The 23456-nt window shown below is 44.2% G+C and overlaps 1 protein-coding gene across 5 annotated transcripts in view; it reads right to left on the bottom strand.

The window, feature by feature from the left end:
- TJP2 (tight junction protein 2) overlaps window positions 1-22609 on the bottom strand; it is a 98821-nt gene extending 76212 nt beyond the window's left edge. For 3 of the 5 annotated variants that reach the window (XM_005210008.3, XM_059888970.1, XM_024995497.2), the window contains exon 1: window positions 3570-3727. In XM_005210008.3, coding sequence (XP_005210065.2) covers window positions 3570-3629 — 60 coding nt within the window. In that variant the 5' untranslated portion in view covers window positions 3630-3727. 5 annotated transcript variants of the gene reach the window in all.
- Window positions 22610-23456: the final 847 nt, after the last annotated feature.

Here is a 23456-nt window from a genome sequence, read left to right as displayed (position 1 = left end):
ATAAGCAAATCTACAGCCACAGCTCCTCAATGGGATTTGTTTTAGGGATTAGGCAAGGAATTCCCTGATGGCTCATATTTTTGGTAGAGGTATGTGGAAAGTTTCAGCGTGATTACTAACCCTTCCTAACTCTTCACCCCACCCGCCCTTCCCACACACATCAAGCTACTCTTGCACCAAATCTGCATGACTTTTTCACCTATAGAATATATGACAGCATACAAGACTCAAGCGGCCCCGCCTAGTTTCAAGGACTTATCTGTCTCCTAAGAAAAACTTCTTCAGAAAAGAAAAACTTGCTAAAGTCACTAGGGATTTTATCCATCTCCCTCAAATTCCCAGGCACTTCTCCCATGGAAGAGAAATGTCTGGCTGTGACCTTTTGTCAATATACAAAGAAATAGACTAAAAGTTAAACAAATGGAGGCAGAAATCCTTGCAAATGGAACTCCCCAGCAAGTGGTGCTAAAAAATTTAGGATCTTAAGCATATGAGTGCCCCCCAAATAGTAATATTCCCTATGTAGGGGGTGTGGGGTAGAGTGTTTACTAGGAAATTGGCTCATTCCTTTGCAGGAAAAGTCAAGTCATTAATACATGAGGGATTTCTGTGGCTTTTTCTTAAAGTTCTCTTACTGGCATTCAAGGTCTTTCGAGTGTGAGCATCTCTTGTTCTTTCCCCCAGCAACTGCCCTGATACCTACCTGGCATCTCCTATTTGTGCTTCTAGGTCCCACTTTGGAGAAGGCAATGGCACCCCACGCCAGTACTCTTGCCTCCCATGGGCGGAGGAGCCTGGTAGGCTGCAGTCCATGGGGTCACTAAGAATCGGACACAACTGAAGCGACTTAGCAGCAGCAGCAGCAGCAGGTCCCACTTGCCTTAGTAACCCAGGATCCTGCACTTAAGAGTTTTCAGCACCTGTTTTGGTTCCTATTACAGTCAGCCCTCCATATCCTGAGGATTCAACCCATCATGGATCAAAAATGTATGGGGGCAGGGGAGAAATCCCAGAAAGTTCCAGAAAGCAAAACTTGAATTTGCCACACCAAGAACTATTTACACATCATTTACATTGTGATTACAACTATTTACAAAATATTTACATTGAATATAGTATTGTAAGTAGCCTGTGCTTGCATGCTCAGTCACTTCAGTCTTGTGGGACTATTTGCAGCCCTGTGAACCTTATGGAACATAGCTGCTAGGCTCCTCTGTCCATGGGGTTCTCCAGGCAAAAATACTGGAGGGGGTTGCCATGCCCCTCCTCTAGGGAATCTTAACCTAGAGATGATTTAAAGTGTACAGGAGGATGCCTTGAGGTTACAGGAAAATACTATGTATGCCATTTTATATTAAGGACTTTGAGCATCTTTGGATTTTGGTATCCTATGGAGGTCCCAGAACCATTCTCCCCCTTCCCATGATACTGAGGAATGACTGTACAAGCTACTGTTTATTTAGCACCCACTAGCCAGGCACCCTGGCACATTTCATTCAGTCCTCACTCAACCCTGTGAGGTGTGTTATTAGCCCCATCTTCCTAACCCTTCCTAACCCTCCATTTGTTTAACTTTTAGTTTATTTCTTTGTATATTGACAAAAGGTCACAGCCAGACATTTCTCTTCCATGGGAGAAGTGCCTGGGAATTTGAGGGAGATGATAAAATCCCTAGTGACTTTAGCAAGTTTTTCTTTTCTGAAGAAGTTCTTCTTAGGAGACAGATAAGTCCTTGAAACTAGGCGGGGCCACTTGAGTCTTGTATGCTGTCATATATTCTATAGGTGAAAAAGTCATGCAGATTTGGTACAAGAGTAGCTTGATGTGTGTGGGAAGGGCGGGTGGGGTGAAGAGTTAGGAAGGGTTAGGAATCTGTTCAAATGGCAAACTTTCTTCCCCAAAAGAATCCCTGAAGGGAGTGTGCAAAGGACAATCCCACACTTTGTTCCATTTCTGTACTGCAGAGTGTATATCTGTATTTCATACTCCCTCCTTCAGCCAGGGTATCCCAGCAGAGAGAGTCTACACAATCTAAAAATACACCTAAAATTTTCAGCTTGCATAGCAGACTCTTGAAAGACAGAAATTGAGTCTTGCTTATCTCATGCACTCACCTCTTCACAATGGACCGGCACAAGCAGGTGCTCATTATGTTATTAGCTGCGTGGTCCTGAAAAAGTTGCAGCAGCGAATCGGGGCAGGGGAAATCTCTGACAGCAGCTCAGAAAAAGCGCAAGAAAAACCTCAAAAGCCACCACCGCCTTATTAAGGCACCCCCACTCCTCGCTTCTTTCACCTCCCCAAAGAGGGAAAACGACAGCATCCTGTTCATCTCTCTAATTGGAATACATCAGAGTCTTAAAGATTTGCATTCTTCCCCAACAAGACAGGGTGACAGAGCCATCCCCACACTGAAGTGAAGCCAGTCATGAAAATTTATCGAATAACCAAATTTCATTCTCTAAGGCAGGATATCACATGGCACTCTGCTACAAATGCAATCATGACCACTAACTCCTCACTTAAAAAGAAAACAGTCTGATTCCAAGGTCTGTGTGCAGAGTGTCTCACCCAGGAATAATCCAGACACAAGTGGACCTGTTCTCCCAGAGTGTCAGCACAGCTGGCCCAGACCACCTAAAGATCTGAGGACAAGGGCCTCTTGCCTTCTCTGCTGGGATTCCCCCAACTGAGGAAGGGAGGGCAGTTTCTATGACGGGATGAGGGCAGTTTCTATGAGGGCAGTTTCCACTGGGAACTGCAGGGAAACCACAACCATTACTCAGGCTAGACAGCTGCCAAGGCGGCAGCACTGCCTAAGAACTGAAGCTAAAACAGAGGTGGGAGGCTGTATTCCTTTCCATTACTAAGCCCTGGAGTATTCACTCCCAAGTTCATCCACATTTCAAGAATGTTAAAACCCTGTAGTCAAAACCCTGATTATTTATAATTTAAAATAAACTACTGTGTAAAGCAGAGACTTCACAAATGAAGACAGAAAAGGAACTGGTGACAGGTAAGATAATACCAGAGTACAAAGCATTCATCACTCTCTTCTCGTGGCGTCCTCCCAAACCCCATCTCCATTTCCTACAGCAAACAACTTTTACTTCTACCGCAAATGTAACTGATTAAAAGGGAAAATGGGGGTTCTGGTCCAAAGAGTTGTCAGTGTGTCTCACGCACACACGCCTGTAATATTGCATCAACCAGAGAGTGAGGTTTGGAACAGAGAAGGAAAACACAGGCACAGGGCAGGCGACACAGCAGGCACAGCGAGACGCCCCCGAAGTAGTAGGGATCCAAGACAGAGTTCAAGACATTTTTTCCCTACTCGCGACTTAACCAGAAATCCAAGTGACTTTGGAGAACAGAGAGAAGGATCCAGGAGCCTGGGAGGCCACGAGCCACCACTCCCGTCCGGTGAAACCTACCCGCTGCCCTCAACCCCACCTCCGCATGGGAGAATCCCAGTCACCCATGGCGCATCCGGGAAGCCCACCACGCGCTCCCAGGCTCTCGCCTCGGGACCCTTCTCCCAACCAAGCGGAACGCAAGAGGGAACTTACAGGGAGCCAACCTGACATTTCCCGCCGAGATGGAAACCCGCGATCTCCTCGCACCGGCATCTTCGAGCGCGGGTCCCGCGTGGGCACGCCTGTCCTGGGCCCCGCTTCTCCTCCTTGTCCAGGCTGCAGGTCAGTCCCCAGCCCCGCAGCCGGATTTTAGCCCGGTTTTAGTCCGCGGGGACCCACCCCTTTGTCCCTCCCTCCACGGCAGCGGCGGAGGCGGCAAAGGCCCGCCCCCTACCCAACGCAGCGCCTCAGCGCCCGCCGCCTGGCCGCGGAAACTCTCAAATGGGCCGCTACCACCCCTGCACGGCCGGGGGGAGGGCTTGCCTTGCCGGCGCCGTGCCCCCGGAGTCCCCGCGGAGCCCCGTGCGCGACTCTCGGCCGAGGACCTAAGAGGGGAGAGGCAGCAGGGAAACCCCGAGGACAGAGCGTCCCGCCGCTCCCACGCCCAACCCCTCTCCGGCGGACCCGATGGTTCGCTCCGCGGCGCGCACTGGGGGCAGCAGGTCCGGCTCCGGGCGCGCGCCGGGGAAGCGCTGCAAATTCGCGTGTAGCAGTGAGTTCGGGGTGGTCTCATTGTCCGCGGGGAAAGAATCAGCATGCAAGGCGGAAGACAGGTTCGGATCCCTGGGTCGGGAAGATTCCCCTGGAGAAGAGAATGGCAACCCACCCCAGTATTCTTGCCTGGAGAACCCCCAATGGACAAAGGAGCCTGGAGGGTCCATGGGGTCGCAAATAGCTAGACGCTACTGAGCGACTGACACTTTCACTTTCTTTCTGCCCCCAAGGTCGCGTGCGCATCTTGTACGAACACTTTTTGGAGAGGTTTGCAGAGCCTTCTTCCCAATTCTCTTCCAAAAGAAAGGACCGGGGAAGCTCCAAAGTTTCTTTTTGTCCTGCCTAGAGACCAGACCGGCCAGCCAACACAGACACATAACCCAGGACTGTACCCCACCTTTCTCGGCTCAACAATTGATACCCTGAATTCGGAGAGTGTGAGATGTTCGTGATAATAAAACAAAACTTTTAAGGAAAATATACTCCAAGTTCTCTCTTTGGCACATTCCCAACAACTCCAATAGGGATTAAAACTCCTCTTCCGTCAACAGCTTCTGAGGCTTTTTTTTTTTTAAGTGAAAGTCGCTAAGTTGTGTCCGACTCTTTGCGACCCCATGGACTATAGCAGTCCTTGGAATTCTCCAGGCCAGAATACTGGAGTGGGTAGCCTTTCCCTTCTCCAGGGGATCTTTCCAACCCAGGGATCAAACCCAGGTCTCCCGCATTGCAGGGGATTCTTTACCAGCTGAACCACAAGGGAAGGGAAGCCCCAAAGTAGGTCACAAATGCTTATTAGGAAGAATTCATCAAATTCAACTCAGTACATTTATTCATTGTAGAGTCCTCTGTTGTGTGTTAGTCACTCAGTCGTGTCCAACTGTTTGCGACCCCATGGACTGTAGCCCAACAGGTTTCTCTGTCAACCGGATTTTTCAAGCAAGAATATTGGGGATCTTCCCCACCCAGGGATGGAACCCAGGTCTCCTACATTGCAGGTGGATTCTTTACTGTCTGAGCCATCAGAGAAGTCTCAGTTCAGTTCCGTCGCTCAGTCGTGTCCGACTCTTTGTGAGAAGAGAAGTCTACGTATATATAATTGTGCACAATAAATAAGTTTCCTTATTTTAAAGGCATGTAAGTTATTTGGATAATCAAAACAGGTACACTGAATGAAAATATACCTTTGGGTTTGAAATCTTAAGGAAACCGCATTGTGAGAGAGAAAAGTTCAGCCCATCCTTCTCTTAGGTAGGCCCACCAGAACTTAGATAGAGGAGAGTGTGGCAACCCACTCCAGTATTCTTGCCTGGAGAATCCCTATGGACAGAGGTGTATGGTGGGCTACGGTCCATGCGGTTGCAAAGAGTTGAACATGAGTAAGCGACTAAAGCACAGCACCTCAGAAGGTAGAAGGGTTGATGGACCCACTGAGGAGATGCAGATGGCAGGCTCTCTCCCTGAAAAGTTGCTTCATTTCCTGCCTAATGAAAACAAGTTTGGCAACTTATGTGGAAAAACAAGTCGAGCAGATGCCTCTGAAAGTGTTAGCTTCTGGCCTCCTTTGGAATGGCAAAGTGCCTGCCTCTGAATAAAAAGCACTGTGAGTAACATTTCCCAGTTTTAAGTCTCCAGAATTAGATGCTTTGGTTGTATTCCTGAGGTAAGGTGTTACTCTCCTGATGAAAGCACCATTAAAAAAAAAAAGTTTCCCAAATTAGGCAGTGCTAATAATAACAGTGACACCATTTGTGAACTGGTCACACCTTAGTGATGTGAGCTTATACCACTAGCATTTAAAAAGAAAGGCACCCAGAATGTAGCAATTATATCTGCTGGATGATTTTCCTTTTTCTTTCTAGAGTTGCATTGTCCAACATGATAACCACTTGTCACATGTGAGTATTGGATACATTTAAATTTAAATTAAAACTAAAAGAAACTAAAAGTCCAGTTTGTTACTCATGTTAGTCATATCTCCAGTGCTCAGTCAGTACCCACACAGATGTCCATCGCTGCATAAAGTTCTATTGCATTGTGGCTATTCATTAGTTGCTAAGGCGTGTCTAGCTGTTTTCAACTCCATGGACTGTAGCCCGCCAGGCTCCTCTGTCCCTGGGATTTCCCAGGCAAGAATACTGGAGTGGGTGGCAATTTCCCTCTCCATGGGATCTTCCGGATCCAGGGATCAAACCCAAGTCTGCTGATTGGGCAGGTAGATTCTTTATCACTGAGCCACCAGGGAAGCCCTTCTAATACACTACAATACTCCAAATGATGACATACTTTTATAGTAGAAATACCAACATTCTGACACAATACATAGTTCTGACTCATGTTGAAGAAAGTCTTTCAATTGATACAGTACCATTGCTAGTGGCAGTATAAATCTATACAACTCTTTGGAAAAATACTAGTATATATTTCTCACAAGTGGGCTTGCACATGTGAACCCCATTCCTAGAATTTTGTTTCTCCAAAGAACTTCTATCCAACAAATAATTACTAAACACTTTTTTAAAGTCAGAACCCCCTGATACAAGACTTAGTTAGGCTCTGGCCCCAGAGTTCAGCCTACTAACTCAGACAATTAGTAAATTATAAGAAACCGTTTAAGATTCCTGGCACCTCAGAGTAGTCTAGGGTCTTTCTGGAGGGGGTTCCTCACCCAGATAGGGGTGTGGGGTTTAGCGAAGTCTTTCCAGAGATGAGACAGCAGCTTACACATTCTAAAGGACAGAGAGGAATGACTTTGTGAGACAAAAAGAGGAGAAAGCTTTCCAGGTGAAGACAACAAATAACAAGTGGAGAAAAAAGGAAGAGATCACAGGCTTGCTGCTGAGGTAGCAGGAGGTAAGGTTGTTCAGGTTGTTTGTGTTCTACTGTGACCCTGCAGAAGTGGGATTAGACTGGCATTTTTGAAGATCACTCTGTCAGCTTCTTGGAAAATGGATGAGTTGGGTAGGGGTTGCAGGGAGGGGCATCAGTAAGAATGACAAGGCCAACAACAACCAAAAAAAGGATTTTTGTGGGAATGCAGGTGAGAGATGATTTGACTATGAAGTTAGACAAAATATAAGCCAGTTCAAGGGATGAAGGAAGTGGAATCAGCAGACTGGGTGACTGCCTGATCAGATATGAGGTAAGGAAGAGGGAAGTGAGTCTAAGGTGACTCTTAGGTTTCTGGCTTAACTAAGTAGATGACAGTGTCTTTTGCCAAAAGAAGAAACAAAGGAATGGGAATAGATCTTGGGAGGGGCTTGAGGAAGGATGGTGAATTTAGTTAAGGACTGATTGAGTTTTGAGGGTCATGGGTCCTCCAGGTGGAGATGGTCAAGTGTCTACTATGTGCCAGGCATTAACGAGATCTTAGGTAGAGAGGTTTGTGGTAGAGGAAGAGATTTGGAAATTGCCAGTGTATCAAGAAAGCTGATGTCATGGGAGGTAATGAGAGTATTCAGAGACATAACAAAAACCGAGGCAGGAAAAGAATAAGGGTATGCCAATACTTAGGGAAGATCCCAGGGAATGCCAATACTTAGGGAAGATCCCAGGGAATGCCAATACTTAGGAGGCAAGCTTAAGACCCCAGGGTAGAGATAAAAGAGGAACTGCCAGAAGGGAAAGAAAGAAATCCACTGCAGTAAGGTGTCCAAAAAGTCAAGAGAAGAATGAATTTCAAGAAGGGAAGAACAGCCAACATGGAACTTTGAAGAGTTCAGTTAAGAACAGAAGATGTTCACCAAGAAGAGAACCACAGATCATCCTGGCCAGAGCTGTCTCAGTAACAAGATAGGCTTGGGAGGTTAGATGACAGCACGTGACTGGGAGGTGGGGCAGCGCTTCATCGTATGCCTGTTTATAATAACATAGGATGGAAACCATCGCTCTCCAAGGCTGGAGAACTGTTAAATTACAGCAGTTCAAAATTATATAAGGGAGTCTGTATAGCAACAAGGATAATAACAATATAATAACCCATGAGAAAGGGTACAAATAGCATCTATCCTCGGGAGTTCCCTTCAGTCCAGCAGTTAAGACTCTACACTTTCACTGTCACGGCCCAGGCTGGCTGGGGAACTAAGATCTCACAAGCACACAGTGAGGCAAAAACATTAACCAAACGAAAATACTATCTATCCTGATGACAATAACAAAAAATTACTCTATATATAAAAGAATTGGAAAGTATATGAGAACATGATTTGATGAATGGTTAGGACTGTGTATACTTTTCTTTTTTAATTGTAGTTATTGTCTATGAAATGTTTTAACACTTGTCATTATGTATTACAGTGTATAAAGTCTTTAAAGCAGGGTCAGAGGACCTCAAATAACTGTAAAAACCAAACACTTTTAATCAGATTTCCTCAAGAACATTAAGATTTGGGGATAAACACACACACACACACGCACACACACTTATTTGCAACATGATTTTATACAGTATCATTAAATGGGAGCAAAGGACCCCCGACATGAAAAGTTTCCAGGCTACCTAAGCAACTGAGTTGGCCTGCACACTGGTTGGTGGATTAGAATCATGAAGGCACTCCCAGGACTTCCCTGGTGGTCCAGTGGTTAGGACTTGGCTTTCCAATGCAGGGAAAGTTTCCAGTGCAGTTTACCACATGCCTTGCAGGCAAAAAAAAAAAAAAACAACACAAAACATAAACAACAGAAGCAACATTATAACAAATGCAATAAATACTTTTTAAATGGCCCACATTATAATGATACTTTCCTTCAATAAGTGTTTCTTGAATGGCTAGCAGGTACGCTGGGGTAGGTATATAGCAGATAAAGACAGTATACAACAAGGGACTTGCTCAGAGCATGATGAAGAGAAAGACATGTACACAAATGATGACAGGGCACAAGAACTGCTCGAGTACATGCATGATTTAGGTGCTGACAGGTAAAACTCTGCCTGAAGGAAGGGTACTTTTCAGGAGAAAAGGCCTGGCATTCCTTTCCCTTCCCAAGCCAAACAACCACACCAGTAACTGTGCATATTCACTTAAAGGATGCCTCCTTCCATAAACAGTCACCTCACATCCCCTAAAAGAACATCCAGGAGAGAGGCATTCAAAGTTCTGCTCTGCCCCAAGCGTTCACATTTCGTTATTTAATGTTACTCTCGCTAACTTTCCAAGTTCGTTAACTCCACGTGCAGGCACCTAGGAATGGCCCTGTGAGCACACAGCGAGAAGGCGACTGTTTGGAAGCCAGGAAGGGGGCCCTCACTGAGGACTGAGTCTGCCAGCACCTTGATCTTGGACTTCGCAGCCTCCAGAACTGTGAGAAGTAAACGTCTGTTGTTTAAGCACCCTGTCCGTGGTGTCCTGCTGTGGCAGCCTGGGCTAAGGCAGCCTCCGTGTCCTCTATGCATGGACCCTGCTGCTTTCTCCAGGCTCAGCTCAGCCTGCACTCTCCCAAGCTCACTTCCTGGAGCTGCACCGGCCTTTCTCTGCAGTTGTTGCTCTTGAGACCCTGCCAAGCTCATTCCTGCCCCACAGCCTTTGTTGGAGCTTCTCTGCCTGGACCACAAAGGCAGCTCCTGCTTAGATTTCTCTTTCCATCTAAAGTAGAGAGCATCCCTTGAGGTTACTACCAGGAAATGATGCCCTCAGGAGAAAGCCAAGTTTAAATTAAAGCAAGAAGGTGGAGTTCAGCTGAATGTTTCATTTACATTGAAACAAGGGTTTCAGAGAGCCCAGTGCAGGGTATGAAAGGGTGGGAATGGTAGATGGTCTATTTAGGGGATTGGAAGACCAGAGAGGAACAATAGCAGGAAGGGAGAGTAGCCCAAGAAAGGGCTCCCTCTTTTTAATCACCATCATCATTACCACTGATAATATGTTGGCATTGCTGCTATTATCATTACAATGAAAAGATATTACAGTAAGTACAAAGAGGATGAAAATATCAGTAATCAGACTTACAGAGAAAGAAAGCTTTCAGTTCTAAATGGATGGTGGCTTCTACTTGCCTCTCCTCTCACTGCCAATGGTACAAACTCCAAACCCCAGCATACCCTACCCTGTTCCTACCCTCCATCCTGTGTAAGGACTGGGCAATGTTTCTGGCCATGATGGGTTCACCTGGCCACAAAGTTGATAGAAGAATTAGCTGTGCAACTCAGAATCAGCTGGATGGATTACAAGTCTGAGGAGGCCCTGGAACGGTGCTGGGGGGAGTTCTGGTTGGAAGGAGGTGGCTGTGGTCTGGGCTGACCTCAGAGTGCCATACTGTGGATGGGCAGGCTTCTAGGAAACTTATGGAGCTGACCTGGGTATATTCAGCCTGCTCAAAAGGAGTTGAGATACAGCATAATCCAAGTCCAATCCTGGAGATCATAGAAGCACTTTCTGGGATGTGGTTTCATCTGGACAGACCCTGCTACAGAGCACGTTCTGTCTGTGGAGAGCCCTCTCCTCCTGACAAGGTGCCCTGGATCCTAAAGGCACTGTGCTCTGTGTTTGACATCTTTAATTATTTTTACTACTATTTATATTGCTGAGCACCGAAGAATTGGTGCTTTTGAACTGTGGTGTTGGAGAAGACTCTTGAGAGTCCGTTGGACTGCAAGGAGATCCAACCAGTCCATTCTGAAGGAGATCGGCCCTGGGATTTCTTTGGAAGGAATGATGCTAAAGCTGAAACTCCAGTACTTTGGCCACCTCATGCAAAGAGTTGACTCATTGGAAAAGACTCTGATGCTGGGAGGGATTGGGGGCAAGAGGAGAAGGGGACGACAGAGGATGAGATGGCTGGATGGCATCACTGACTCGATGGACGTGAGTCTCAGTGAACTCCGGGAGTTGGTGTTGGACAGGGAGGCCTGGTGTGCTGCGATTCATGGGGTCACAAAGAGTCGGACACGACTGAGCGACTGATCTGATCTGATCTGATCTGATATTGCAGAATATATAAAATCCACACTCTTCAGGGAGAGGTGCCACTTGTTAACACCCCATCAAAAAACTCAGAAACCTGGATTAAAAAGTAATTGATTAAATGCACATTATGTGCCACAAATCTTTCAAACACTATTTTAACTCATTTAATGTAAATCCTTCCATCGCCCCTGTATATTTGGTATTATTGCCCTGTTTTAAGATGAGGAAACTGAGCTTCCCAGAGGAAAACAGCTTGTCCAAGGGCATCACCGAGTAGATGATGGGTAAGACTCCAAACCTATCAGACTCAAAATCCATTCTCATCACTGCTCTCCTGTCCCTCAGTTCATTGTCTACAGCAATAAGACAACTGCACAGAGTTGAGGTAGAGGTAGGTCTTTGGTTGTTATTATTGTTGTTCTCCTTTTGGTTCTTTTTAACAGATGTAAGAGGGCTTCTGCTGACACAACAACTGAACAAATAATGCTGGGGAATCATATTTGTGAAAATCTTCCTGTGCAATATTAAAAAGGTAAATACCACAAATGTCATTTGACTCCACCAATGAACTAATAGCTAGTACGGATATGAGAGGTGGACCATAAAGAAGGCTGAGTGCCAAAGACATGATGCTTTTGAACTGTGGTACTGTAGATGATTCTTGAGAGTCGCTTGGACTGCAAGGAGATCAAACCAGTCAATTCTAAAGGAAATCAACCCTGAATATTTATTGGAAGGATTGATGCTGAAACTGAAACTTCAATACTTCGGTCACCTGATGTGATGAGCCAATTCATTGGAAAAGACCCTGATGTTGGGAAAGATTGAGGGCAGGAGGAGAAGGGGGCAACAGAGGATGAGATGGTTGGAGGGCATCACTGACTCAAAGGACATGAGTTTGAACAAATTCTGGGAGACAATGAAGGACAGGGAAGCCTGGCATGCTGCAGCCCACGGGGTTGCAGAGAATCAGACATGACTGAGTGACTAAACAACAACACTGAGCTAGGAATTAGAATCCTGAAATCAAATATGATTCTAGCGTCTAAGAATTCTCGAATTTCCTCTCCCCAAATAAGTTTCTTTAAAAAAAATAAACCTTTAATAAGGCAAAATTTTTCCTTTTTAAGGGAAAAAAGTCCTCATCTCCCATGCAAGGGAGGGAATCTAAGGTGAGAGTGGCCCAGGGGACTGTCTGTGTGATATACAAGTCCTCCAGGGAGCCCCGAGGGGCCTCTGGCAACTTGAATTGGTTAATCCTGTAGCACTAAGAATTCAGTACCCCTGACCAACACAGATGATAATTATTGAAGTGTCTCCTTGATTGTCAAAGAATCCTCAGATCTGAAAGGGGCCTTAGAAAAAAAGCTGTTAAGTTTTCCAGGGCAGCCATGCAAAATAGTACAGGCCTCTGAAAACAAAGGAAGCCGGTCCTGGGAAAGGCAAATCCAAGAGGCATTCTATAAAAACTTGAAAACACATAACATACATTTCTATGAAGACAGCTTCTTGATGATAAGAATCACCTGAGGCATCCCAGGTCCCTCCCTGAGACCCTGATTCAGTGGGGCTGAGAAGGGCCCCGGGGAATTTTACATTTCAGCACTGTACCCAGCAGGTGAATCTTATCATCAGGGAATTCTGCTAAAGGGACATTGTTACAATTCTCTGACAAAAGATAACAAGGTTTCCAAGGCAGGTAAAACATTCATTTTGAAGGTCAGAAAATAATTCTCCCGTGGGAAAGGATCAGGGGAAGGGATAGTTAACTGATTTGGGGATAGACATGTATACACTGCTATATTTAAAATGGATAACCAACAAGGACTTACTGTATAGCACATGGAACTCTGCTCAATGTTATGTAGCAGCCTGGATGGGAGGGGAGTTTGGAGGAGAATGGATACATGAATGGCTGAGTCCTTCTACTGTTCACCTGAAGCCGTCACAACATTGTTAATGAGCAGTCACAACATTGTTAATAAGCTATGCCACGCGAGTTCAGCCATGTTCGACTCTTTGCGACCCCGCAGACTGTAGCCTGCCAAGTTCCTCTGTCCATGGGATTTTCCAGGCAAGAATACTAGAATGGGTTGCCATTTCCTCTTCCAGGGGACCTTCCCGACCTAGGGATCCAATCCACATCTTCTGCGGCTACTTCATTGGCAGGCACATCCTTTATCACTGAGCCACCAGGGTTATTAATACCATTGTTGTTAATCCCCAAAACAAAATTAAAATTTTAGAAAAAAGAAAAGAATTCTCTTCTTGCAAAATGTCTTTGGCTTACAAAAGGGTCAGATGTTATAATCCTCTTGGTATGTTGATTTGCATACATATTTGTATATACACGTATGTTTGAGTTTCAGTTATTTTAAAATAAACGATGCTTGTTTATTTACACAAACCATACCACAGATCACACACACACACACAATAGTAAAATGCAATTAAAATGTCACAATCCAGAGCAAACTACTGTTAAATAACTGGATGAGCATCCTTCCAGGTACCTCCATGCATAGGTAAGCATGTAGATATCATGTATAACATTATACATCTGGGGCTATACTAGACATGCCCTTTTGCTACCTGTTTTTTCTACAGAGGAATAGGCAATTTTTTCATGGCAATATAGTTCTTTTCATCACTTTTCCGTGTGTGTGTTAGTCACTCAGTCATGTCCGACTCTTTGCAACTCCATGGACTGTAGCCCACCAGTCTCCTCTGTCCATGAAATTCTTCAGGCAAGAATACTGGAGTGGGAAGCTGCATAACATTCCCATTTGTATGAATATACCATAATTTGCTGAATAAATACTTCAGAGTTCTTTTAAAAAATGGTATAGAGCAGAGATCCCTAACCTCCAGGCTGTGAATGGGTATTGGGCCACAACCTATTAGGAACCAGGCCACACAGTAGGACGTGAGTGACTGGACAGCTAGCAAAGCTTCATTTGCTGCTCATCATCACTGGTATTACCACCTGACCCACCATCCCACCCCACCACCATGGTCCATGGAAAAATTTTCTTTCACAAAATTGGTCCCTGGCGCCAAAATGTTTGGGGACCACTGGTATAGAGGACAAGGTAAAAATCAGATGGATGAAATTCCTAAGATTTATTTTCCATAGATAATGAGAAAGCAAGTAGTTTGTAAGTTGTTGTTCTTTAGCTGCTAAGTCATGTCTGACTCTTTTGCAACCCCATGGACTCTAGGCTGCAAGGTTCCTCTGTCCATGGGATTTCCCAGCCAAGAACACTGGAATGAGTTGCCATGTCCTTCTTTCTCCAGCGGATGTTCCCGACCCAGGGATCCAACCCAAGTCTCCTGCATTGAGGCAGATTCTTTACCACTGTGCCACCTGGGAAGTCTCATGGTTTGTAAGACTCAGGCACAATTCGTAAGATGTATATAGTATAGATAATATGTTAGTAAGATATGTTAAAAATAATATAGAATAAATGAAGTGCTTTTGTGTTAAGTATAGATGAAAATAAAGAAACAAATAAGAATGTCACTTATAAATGGAAGAGTTCCAATGAAGGACAAAGTAAATCTTAAATATTAATATTTAATAAAGCCACAAGAAAAGCCCAATAAAATATTAATAAATGTACTAAATATCTAACTTACAATTTTATTTATATTAATAAATATTTCCTAATAAAATATTAATAATACATAATAAAGCCCAGTTCATGTTGCCTCTAGATTGACAGCTATGTCATCCCTAAATGGATCACCCATTGGTGACACCCATTATGTTCAATTCTGGCCACATGTATACTCTGCCCCCAAATGCAGGCAAATTACTATTGAGCTACAGATACTGGCCAAGTATACCTGACCTGCATCCCTTCTATGGGGCAAGCCTATGCTGGCTTCAGACACCTTCTATGTGCTAAGCCTCCTGTTCAACCTCACATCTGGTCTCTGTGACCACACCATCACTGGGGAAAGCTAACACCGCACAGAGACAGGACATGTGAAGACTGCAAGCACAGGATTCCAGAGTGTGGACCTTTCATCTTATTTATACCCTCACCTAATTATGTTAAAAGTGTTCGAATCCTTTCCCCTTGCATCTCAAAGCATGTTTCCAAGGGGAATAAATCGTGTGACTGGAACAACTGACTTTGTTCTCTGAGCCTTTCCATCTCATAATCTCTGGAAGAGTTTCCTTGGCGGTATACTTGGAGGCTAAGACTGCATCAGGTTATTTCCCACACTTCTAGAGTAATGGAGAGAAGCAAGCAGAGTGGGGGACCATCATGACTAAAATTACACACATAGAAGGTACACCAAATTCTTTGCTAGTCTGGGCCATGAGGGTAAGGGTAACACAAAGTGCAATCTTTTCGTTTAATTTCAGGAATGTATCGGGTTTTCAGCTTTTCTTGCCTCCAAAGTTATTATGTAAGTTTTTAAATAAATCAATCACAATTTATTTTCAAGGGATTCTGATATTTATATTTTACACACTAAATCACATAAGCAGTTTTAGCTATTCTTCCCAATGACATTTTATTTTTCATCTATCTTCTCTCTCCCTGATCTATTTCTAGCTCTCCTGGAACTATCCTCCACTTGCTAAAGTATTTTGATTCTTGTTCTAAATCTTGCCGTAAGTATCCTACTGAGCTAAAGCCAACAGAAGAGACAAATTTAACTTTAACATAGTATGAAGCCTCTATCAAAGTGTGTTGCCAGTTATTTTAGTTACCAGACTTAAGATCTGAACTAAAAATAATCATATATGTAATGATCTTGATTTCTTGACTATCAATAATTATATCACAAATATCCATGTCAAATATGAATAATTATAATCAATCATGTATCTTTTTCAAAAATCAATAATTTTTTTCAAATATCAATACAATTAGGATTAGGTAGGGGAATTCCTATCTAGGGTGTTTTGTCTAATCTCACTGTACAATCAGATTACCTCTAAATAAATCAAAACTTTGGCTGAACTGAAACATGCTATCACCAACCACTCAACTAATGAAAATGTGAGGTATCAAAATCAGGACTCCAGTGATGACACCCTTCCCAACCAGAAACTAATTACATCATTTTTTTTTTTTTTTTTAAATTTTTGGCTGTGCTGAGTCTTCGTTGCAGCACTCAGGCTCTAGTGTACACGGGCTCAGCTGCCCCCGCAGCATGTGGGACCTCAGTTCCTTGATCAGGGATTGAACTGGAGTCCCTCCTTTGGAAGGCAGATTCTTAACCACTGGACCACTCAGGAAGTCCCTGCATTATTTTATTATAATAGGAATCATAAAATAAGCTGCCTCCAGTCTTTCCCACGCAGTCACAGTACCAGGGGTCCAGTACAGGTAGCACAGACACAATGTAACTGTTGATTGAAATCTCAACTGCATCTTCCAGCCAGGGAAGAGTCCTTATCCATGAAAATTTCCTGAGGCAGTGCTGTGCTTAGCCCTGTGCCTGTGTATCTAGCCCAGAGGGTACCTGAAACCAGTTACTGGATCCTGAGTGGCTGGAATATGAGGAGGAAGAAGTGCTGAAGAGAGAGGCAGGTGGAGGAGAGGAAAAAGGGTGGTAAGTACAGAGATTCCTTTTAAGAAATGTGGCTGTGAAAAGCAAGAGAGGGGCAGGGCTCTAGGTTCACAGGCCCCTGGTATGTGACCTAGTATGTGTCTGACTCTTTGTGACCCCACGGACTGTAGCCCACCAGGCCCCTCTGTCCATGGGGTCTTCCAGGGAAGAATACTAGAGTAGGTTGCCATTTCCTTCTCTAAGGGATCTTCCAACACAGGGATCTAACCTGCGTTTCCTACATTGGCATGCAGATTCTTTACTACTGCGCCATTTGGGAATCCCTTTCACCAGCTCCTGGTGGTGGTGGTGGTGGTGGTTTACTGGCTAAGTCATGTCTGATTCTTGCGACCCCATGGACTGTAGCCCATCAGGCCCCTCTCTCCTTGGGATCTTCCAGGCAAGAATATTAGGACTGTAGCCCACCAGGCTCTGTCCATAGGATCTTCCAGGCAAGAATACTAGGACTGTAGCCCACCAGGCCCCTCTGTCCATGGGATCTTCCAGGCAAGAATACTAGGACTGTAGCCCACCAGGCCCCTCTGTCCATGGGATCTTCCAGGCAAGAATACTAGAGTAGGCTGCCATTTCCTTCTCTAAGGTATCTTCCAACACAGGGATCTAACCCACATTTCCTGCATTGGCAGGCAGATTCTTTACTATTGCACCATTTGGGAATCCCTTTCACCAGCTCCTGGTGGTGATGGTGATGGTGGTTTACTGGCTAAGTCATGTCTGATTCTTGCGACCCCATGGACTGTAGCCCTGCCAGGCTTCTCTGTCTATGGAATTCTCCAGGCAAGAATACTGGAGTGGGTTGGCATTTCCTTCTCCATCACAAGCTCCTAGTCATGTTTTGATTCTTAGGTTTTGGGTTCTCTAAAACATTCAGGAGTATAATTAAATTTATGTTTCAGAACCTAGGTTGAATATTACTCATCTCTAATATATGCTATACTTAAAATATCCAGACATCTCAGATTTCCAGAGATAGGCAAATGGCTACCATTCCGTCTTGTTGACTTCATGAGTAAAGCACGCACTCTAATTTTTGTTTGGAAAACATATTGGACTATAATTATAGCATTCAAAAGTGGTAACAAACACTTCTTATTTTTATTTTTCTTCCACTTCAATGGTACACAAATTTCTCATGATGAAATTTTGCTTATATTGCTAAAGTGACAAAAATCTTTGTACATAAGTATTTGGGGCAATGCTCTTCCATTATATATACTTAAAGAAGAAAATATGGAATTATTGTGTGAGTACTGACAAAACTACTTGTCTAAAATCTCCACAGCTAGACAAGTTGCTTGAATCCCTGAATGCCAAAACAATTCCAAGTAAAGGTACTTAAAATACAAGTGCAGAAATAACACATTGCTTAAAAATATTTAGGTTGGTTTGAGAAAGAAATTAAAACTAGGACGTCTATACTCTGATAACCTGTGTATTTATACGTGGTGGTTCAGTCACCAAGCTGTATCTGACTCTTTGCAACGCCATGGACTGTAGCCCACCAGGCTCCTCTGTCCACACAATTTCCCAGGCAAGAATAGTGGAGTGTGTTCCCATTTCCTTCTCCAGGCAATCTTCCTGACCCAGGGATCAAACCCACATCTTCTGCATTGTAGGCGGATTCTTGACCACTGAGCCACCAGGGAAGCCCATATGTATAGGGATTTAATGTTTTAATAGCAATGAATTTTCAATTTCATATACGCCAGTGGTCCCCAACCTTTATGGCACCAGGGACCAGTTTTGCAGAAGACCATTTTTCCACAGACTGAGGGTGGGGGTGGGATGGGGAATGGTTTCAGGATGATTCAAGAGCATTATATTCATTGTGCATTTTATTACTATCATTAATATATATCAGCTCCACCTCAGATCATCAGCATTAGATCCTGGAGGGTGGGGATCCCTGATATAATCTGGTAATTTCCCACCACTCTCCTTAAACAGGCAGGATAGGAAACTGACATATAAAAATATCTGACCCAGAAACTGAAGAATTAGAAATAAACAGGCTATCGGCTTGGTATCCTGATCTCCACACCACTGCTTTTCCCAGTGAACCATGAGCAGACATAGCAGAAAAAAAAAGGAAAAGCCAGTAAACAAAGTGAAGCGCTGGAAGGAGCTCATGATGAACCAGATCTGGTTTCAACAAACCTGGTTCTGCTACTTCCCAGGTTTAACGTATGCCACTGCCACTATTCGGCTGTTTCTGACCCATCAAAATGGCAAGTTACACAGCTGGACCTAACGGTCGTGAGATTTAGGTAAACCCTCTAAGTTTCCATCTCTGCATCTGTAAAATGGTACAGTGAGTTGTATGGTGTCTCCCCAAATTTCACACGTTGAAGTCCCAGCTCTCCTTACCTCAGAATATGATCTTGTTTGGAATCAGGATCCTTACAGAGGCAATCAAGTTAAAGTGAGGTCTTTAGCGGGGGCCCTAATGCAGTGTGACTGCTACCTTAAAATGGGTAAATTTAGACAGAGACACACACAGCGGGAAGATGACCACCTTCTAGCTAAGGAGAGAGACCTGGAACAGATCCTTCCCTCTTAACTCTCAGAAGGAACCAATCCTGCCAACACCTTGATTTCAGACTTCTAGCCTCCAAACTATCAGTTCAGTTCAGTCGCTCAGTCATGTAATACAAACTATGAGATGATACATTATTGTTTATACCACCCAGTCTGCGATAGGTCTTTATTTTTTTACTGCAGCCCTTGGAAACTAATACAAATTAAGATTATAGTTGGACCCATGTCTCATAGGTGGGTCTGAGAATTAAATGAAAAACAATGCAGCTAAATATTTAGTACAGTACCGAGTATACTGTAATAAGCTCCCAAATAAATATAAGGCTTTCATCTTTATTACTGTAAGGTGATACTTCATATCAGAATTACAATGGAACTCTCACCACAAACAACTTTTCTTCTCACAGTACAGCATCTCCAGGCCTCTGAGGTACAGCCTGTCCTCCCCACGTTTTTCTTCCCCTCTCTCCACACCTGGCCAACAACCTACCCTCCTCAGGAGCCTCCTCACACATAATCACTGCTCAGGCCTTCTGCTCTGCAGCCCTTTTCACACAGCAGTGTAATTACTGATCTCAAATTAGACTCCCAAGTCCCCCAGACAAGCCTTTACATTCCTCTTAGCTTTCCTCAGGCAGGGCCGTGTGAGCCTGTGAGGTGCTCATTACATGTTTGAGGAAAGAATCTCTTCACCACAGGCAGGGAAACTGGCCATACACTATCTACAAACAAGCCCAGACTCTAAGATACCTGTTAAAAGTACTGTCCAGGTTAGTGGTTCTCAAAGTGTGGTGGGGAAACCTGAAGTATCAGCCTGGATGGGAGCTTGCTAGCAATGCAAGTATCCTGGGCCTCACCCCAGGGACTGAAGCCGAAACTCTAGGGAGGGAACCCAGGAATCTGTGTTTTAACAAGCCCTCCAGGTGCCTGATGCAGCTAAAGTTTGTGAGCTACTGTTCTGTCTCCAATTCCAAGTGAAGAGGTTGGGCTGCTGGTTGTGAGCTCCCCAGAAATTCCTACAGAGGAGTCGTCCCAGGGGAGAGGGGACCACAGAGGGGTTCTCGGGGCACAGAAGCAAAAGTTTTTAATTTTCACTTTCACTTATCTATACCCATATTATGAGAAGAGCTGGTGACAACTCTAAACTGTTACTATCTAAATTACCTAGCAATGAGAATCCATGTCTAGGAAGTGAGGCTCTGTCCACACTCTGAGCATCCTTCCCGACAGCAAAGAGGCAAAGATGATTTTGCCGCATCAGAAAAGTGTACTCCAAAGCCCCTTAAAGTAGCAACAAACAAGTGCCAGGCAAATAGTGCTCTCCAAAGACTTTAAGATAGTAAAGCAGGGCAGCTGCAGGTAGAAGCTGATGATCAGAAACAGGTAAAGGGCCTTCTGGGCCCTCCTCCATCCATGCCAGACGTTGCTAATGGGTCACAAAATTCTTACTCAACAAACGTGGACAGTATCTGCATGCTAAGTTGCTTCAAGCACGTCCGACTCTTTGTGACCATATGGACATAGCCCAGCAGGCTCCTCTGTCCATGGGATTCTCCAGGCAAGAATACGGGAGTGGGTTGCTGTGCCCTCCTCCAGGGGATCTTCCCAACCCAGGGAATGAACCTGTGTCTCAAGTCTCCTGCATTAGCAGGCAGGTTCATTACCACTAGCACCAGCTGGGACAGTATCTAGAAATCTTTAACTCCAGGCAGCCACTATCAATTGATCAGACCTGGCCCTTGCGAAAAACCCATTCCTATCCTAGTTTAGGAGTTAAATCCTCAAGTTCTGTAGCGTTAGTATGGAAAACAGCTGCTATTATAGGAATCTCACTGTACTTGGGAATCAGAGGCTGTACAATCTTGGGGAAACCATTTAAAATCTTTGAATCTCAATTTCCTTATTTGCAAAAGGGAGCTGGCAATAGCTCCTCCAGAACGGTCTGAGGATAAACAAGATGGATGAAAGCCCCTTGTCCCTGGCAAATAAAAAGCTCTTAATAAATGTCTGCTGGATTTGAAACTACAGCCATGTGGGGAAAACCGCACCACCCAAGCTTGCCTGCAGCTAATTCACCCAGAAACCCAGGTTTCAGTGTTTATCTGTGAAGGAGCTGTGGAGTCAGATGCTGGCTTGGGAAAAGAAACTGATGTTGCAGCGTATGTGGTCACTAGTATAGGCAATCAGACCACGGAGACATTTACCAGGAAGAGCTTGTTTGAGTCCTTGTCCAAAGACAAGGCCAGCGCCAGCTCCTCCTTTAACGTATCCATACTGGACCTCTAAATCATTTGACTAAAGCAACAGATCCTACCCAGAAATCTACTTTCAGAAAAACCACTTCCAGGGTTGTGGCAAGCATCTGTCTTCTTATGTTTGGAATGTTTAAAAGCTCCATAGAGAACATCTCAGTAAACAAAACCCAGTCCTACCTAGCCTTGTTAGTTCAGTGGAAACTGAGGAATTCCCCACTCAAGTGTCCCCATTTGGACAACTAGATGCCAAGAAAGGCCTTGGTGGGTGACCGATGCTTGCTATATGTTAACTCATTCAGCTTCATGTTAAAAAGCTGTTTTTACAGATAAAGGATCTGGAGCTCACAGACATTAAGACGATCATGCAGTCAGAAGGCAGGAACACTAGGATTTGAAGAGCTAGCTGCCAGTCACACTCCACTAAATTCCAACACTGATATGAAGCTGGAATCCACCCCAGTAAGGTCCTCAAGTTTAAACAGACAGGAATTTTGAAAGAAACACATGAAAAAAAAATTCTAACCCCATTCTAGCAGCCATGGACTAGCCTATAACCAGGGGTTAAAGTGTAACTAAGAACAAATACATCCTAGCATCTGTCAAAATAGAATTTAATACCTTGTAAATCCCATTTAATTCGTACTTAAAACTGAATCAGTCAATAGATAATACTCAGCCCTTTTTCTAAAAGCCTGTACGTAATTAATCTTTAGAAGCCAGTGTGACTGATGTCTTTTTTATTTTCAGCAAAGTACTTTCCATTGTTATATAATTTTGCTATGTTGAAGATAATGGAAAAAATGTGACCTACCAGAATGACTTATAAACCCTACACATCAAAATACCTTGGTATGCATTTATTCTGAATAATGAGGGTTAGACCTAGACCATAAATGCAGGTAAGATCTTTCTCAGCTTTGGGAAACAGGCCATTACAATTCAATTTTCTTGGATATTATACAATTTCATTACCAGCAACATCGAATAGGGTGGCCTTGACTTGTAGGGTGTGAAATTATTTAATCAAACTAGGCCAGTAACTAAGCTGATGAGAGACCAAAAGGCAAGTACCGGGTAAAGCAGGCTGTCTGTTGGCACGTGTCTGTGTTTCCTGGAGCCCTTGTGCCAAGAGGTGCAGCTGGGATGCCAATCCCACTCACAAGGAGATGACAGCAAGGTAGTACTTCGCACCCTGAAAAAGACACTACTGTTAAAATTCAGCACGGTCATTCCCAGTTTGGCGAGATGTTTGAAACACACTGAAATTCACATTCTGTACAGTTTACCCACCTACATTATGGCTTTCAATATATTCACAGCCTTGTGCAACCATGACCACAATCCATTTTAGGACATTTTCATTACTTCAAAATAGAAACCATTTAATCCTCCAATTCCCCCCTCCTCCTCCCAGCTGTAGACAACCACCAATCTAATTTTGTCTCTATAGAGTCACCCCTTCTAGAGATTTCATATAAATGAACTCATACATGATCTTTTGTGACTGGTTTCTTTCACTTGGTATAAAATTTTCCAGTTGCAGCCAGGGTGTAGCCTGTGTCAGAACCCACTCCATTGTATGGATATATCATAGTTTACTTATCCACTTTACAGCTGATGGACATTTGGGTTGGTTGTTTCCACTTTTTAGCTATTACGCTCAAATGTGTACATGGACCTAGCTTTCATTTCTCTCAGCTATATATCTAGGAGTGCAATTGCTGTCCTGTTCTTCAAAAAAGAAAAAAGAAAAAAAAAGTAAAGAATTCACTTTTGGTAGGGGGAGGGGGTACTTTCCTGGCAGTCCAGAGGTGACACAGTGGTAAAGAATCTGCCTGCCAATGCAAGAGACACAGGAGATGTGGGTTTGATCTCTGAGTCGGGAAGATCCCCTGGAGTAGGAAATGGCACCCCACTCCAGTACTCTTGCCTGGAAAATCCCATGGACGGAGAAGCCTGGCAGGCTATAGTCCCTGGGGTCACGAAGAGTTGGACACGACTGAGCACACACACGTCATGTCATGTCTCTGGGGGCCCAG

This window comes from Bos taurus, chromosome 8 (genome assembly GCF_002263795.3).
Source record: "Bos taurus isolate L1 Dominette 01449 registration number 42190680 breed Hereford chromosome 8, ARS-UCD2.0, whole genome shotgun sequence".
NCBI lineage: Eukaryota > Metazoa > Chordata > Mammalia > Artiodactyla > Bovidae > Bos > Bos taurus.
The sequence above is the reverse complement of the archived record's forward strand: the minus strand, read 5'-3'. Positions and strand labels throughout refer to the sequence as shown.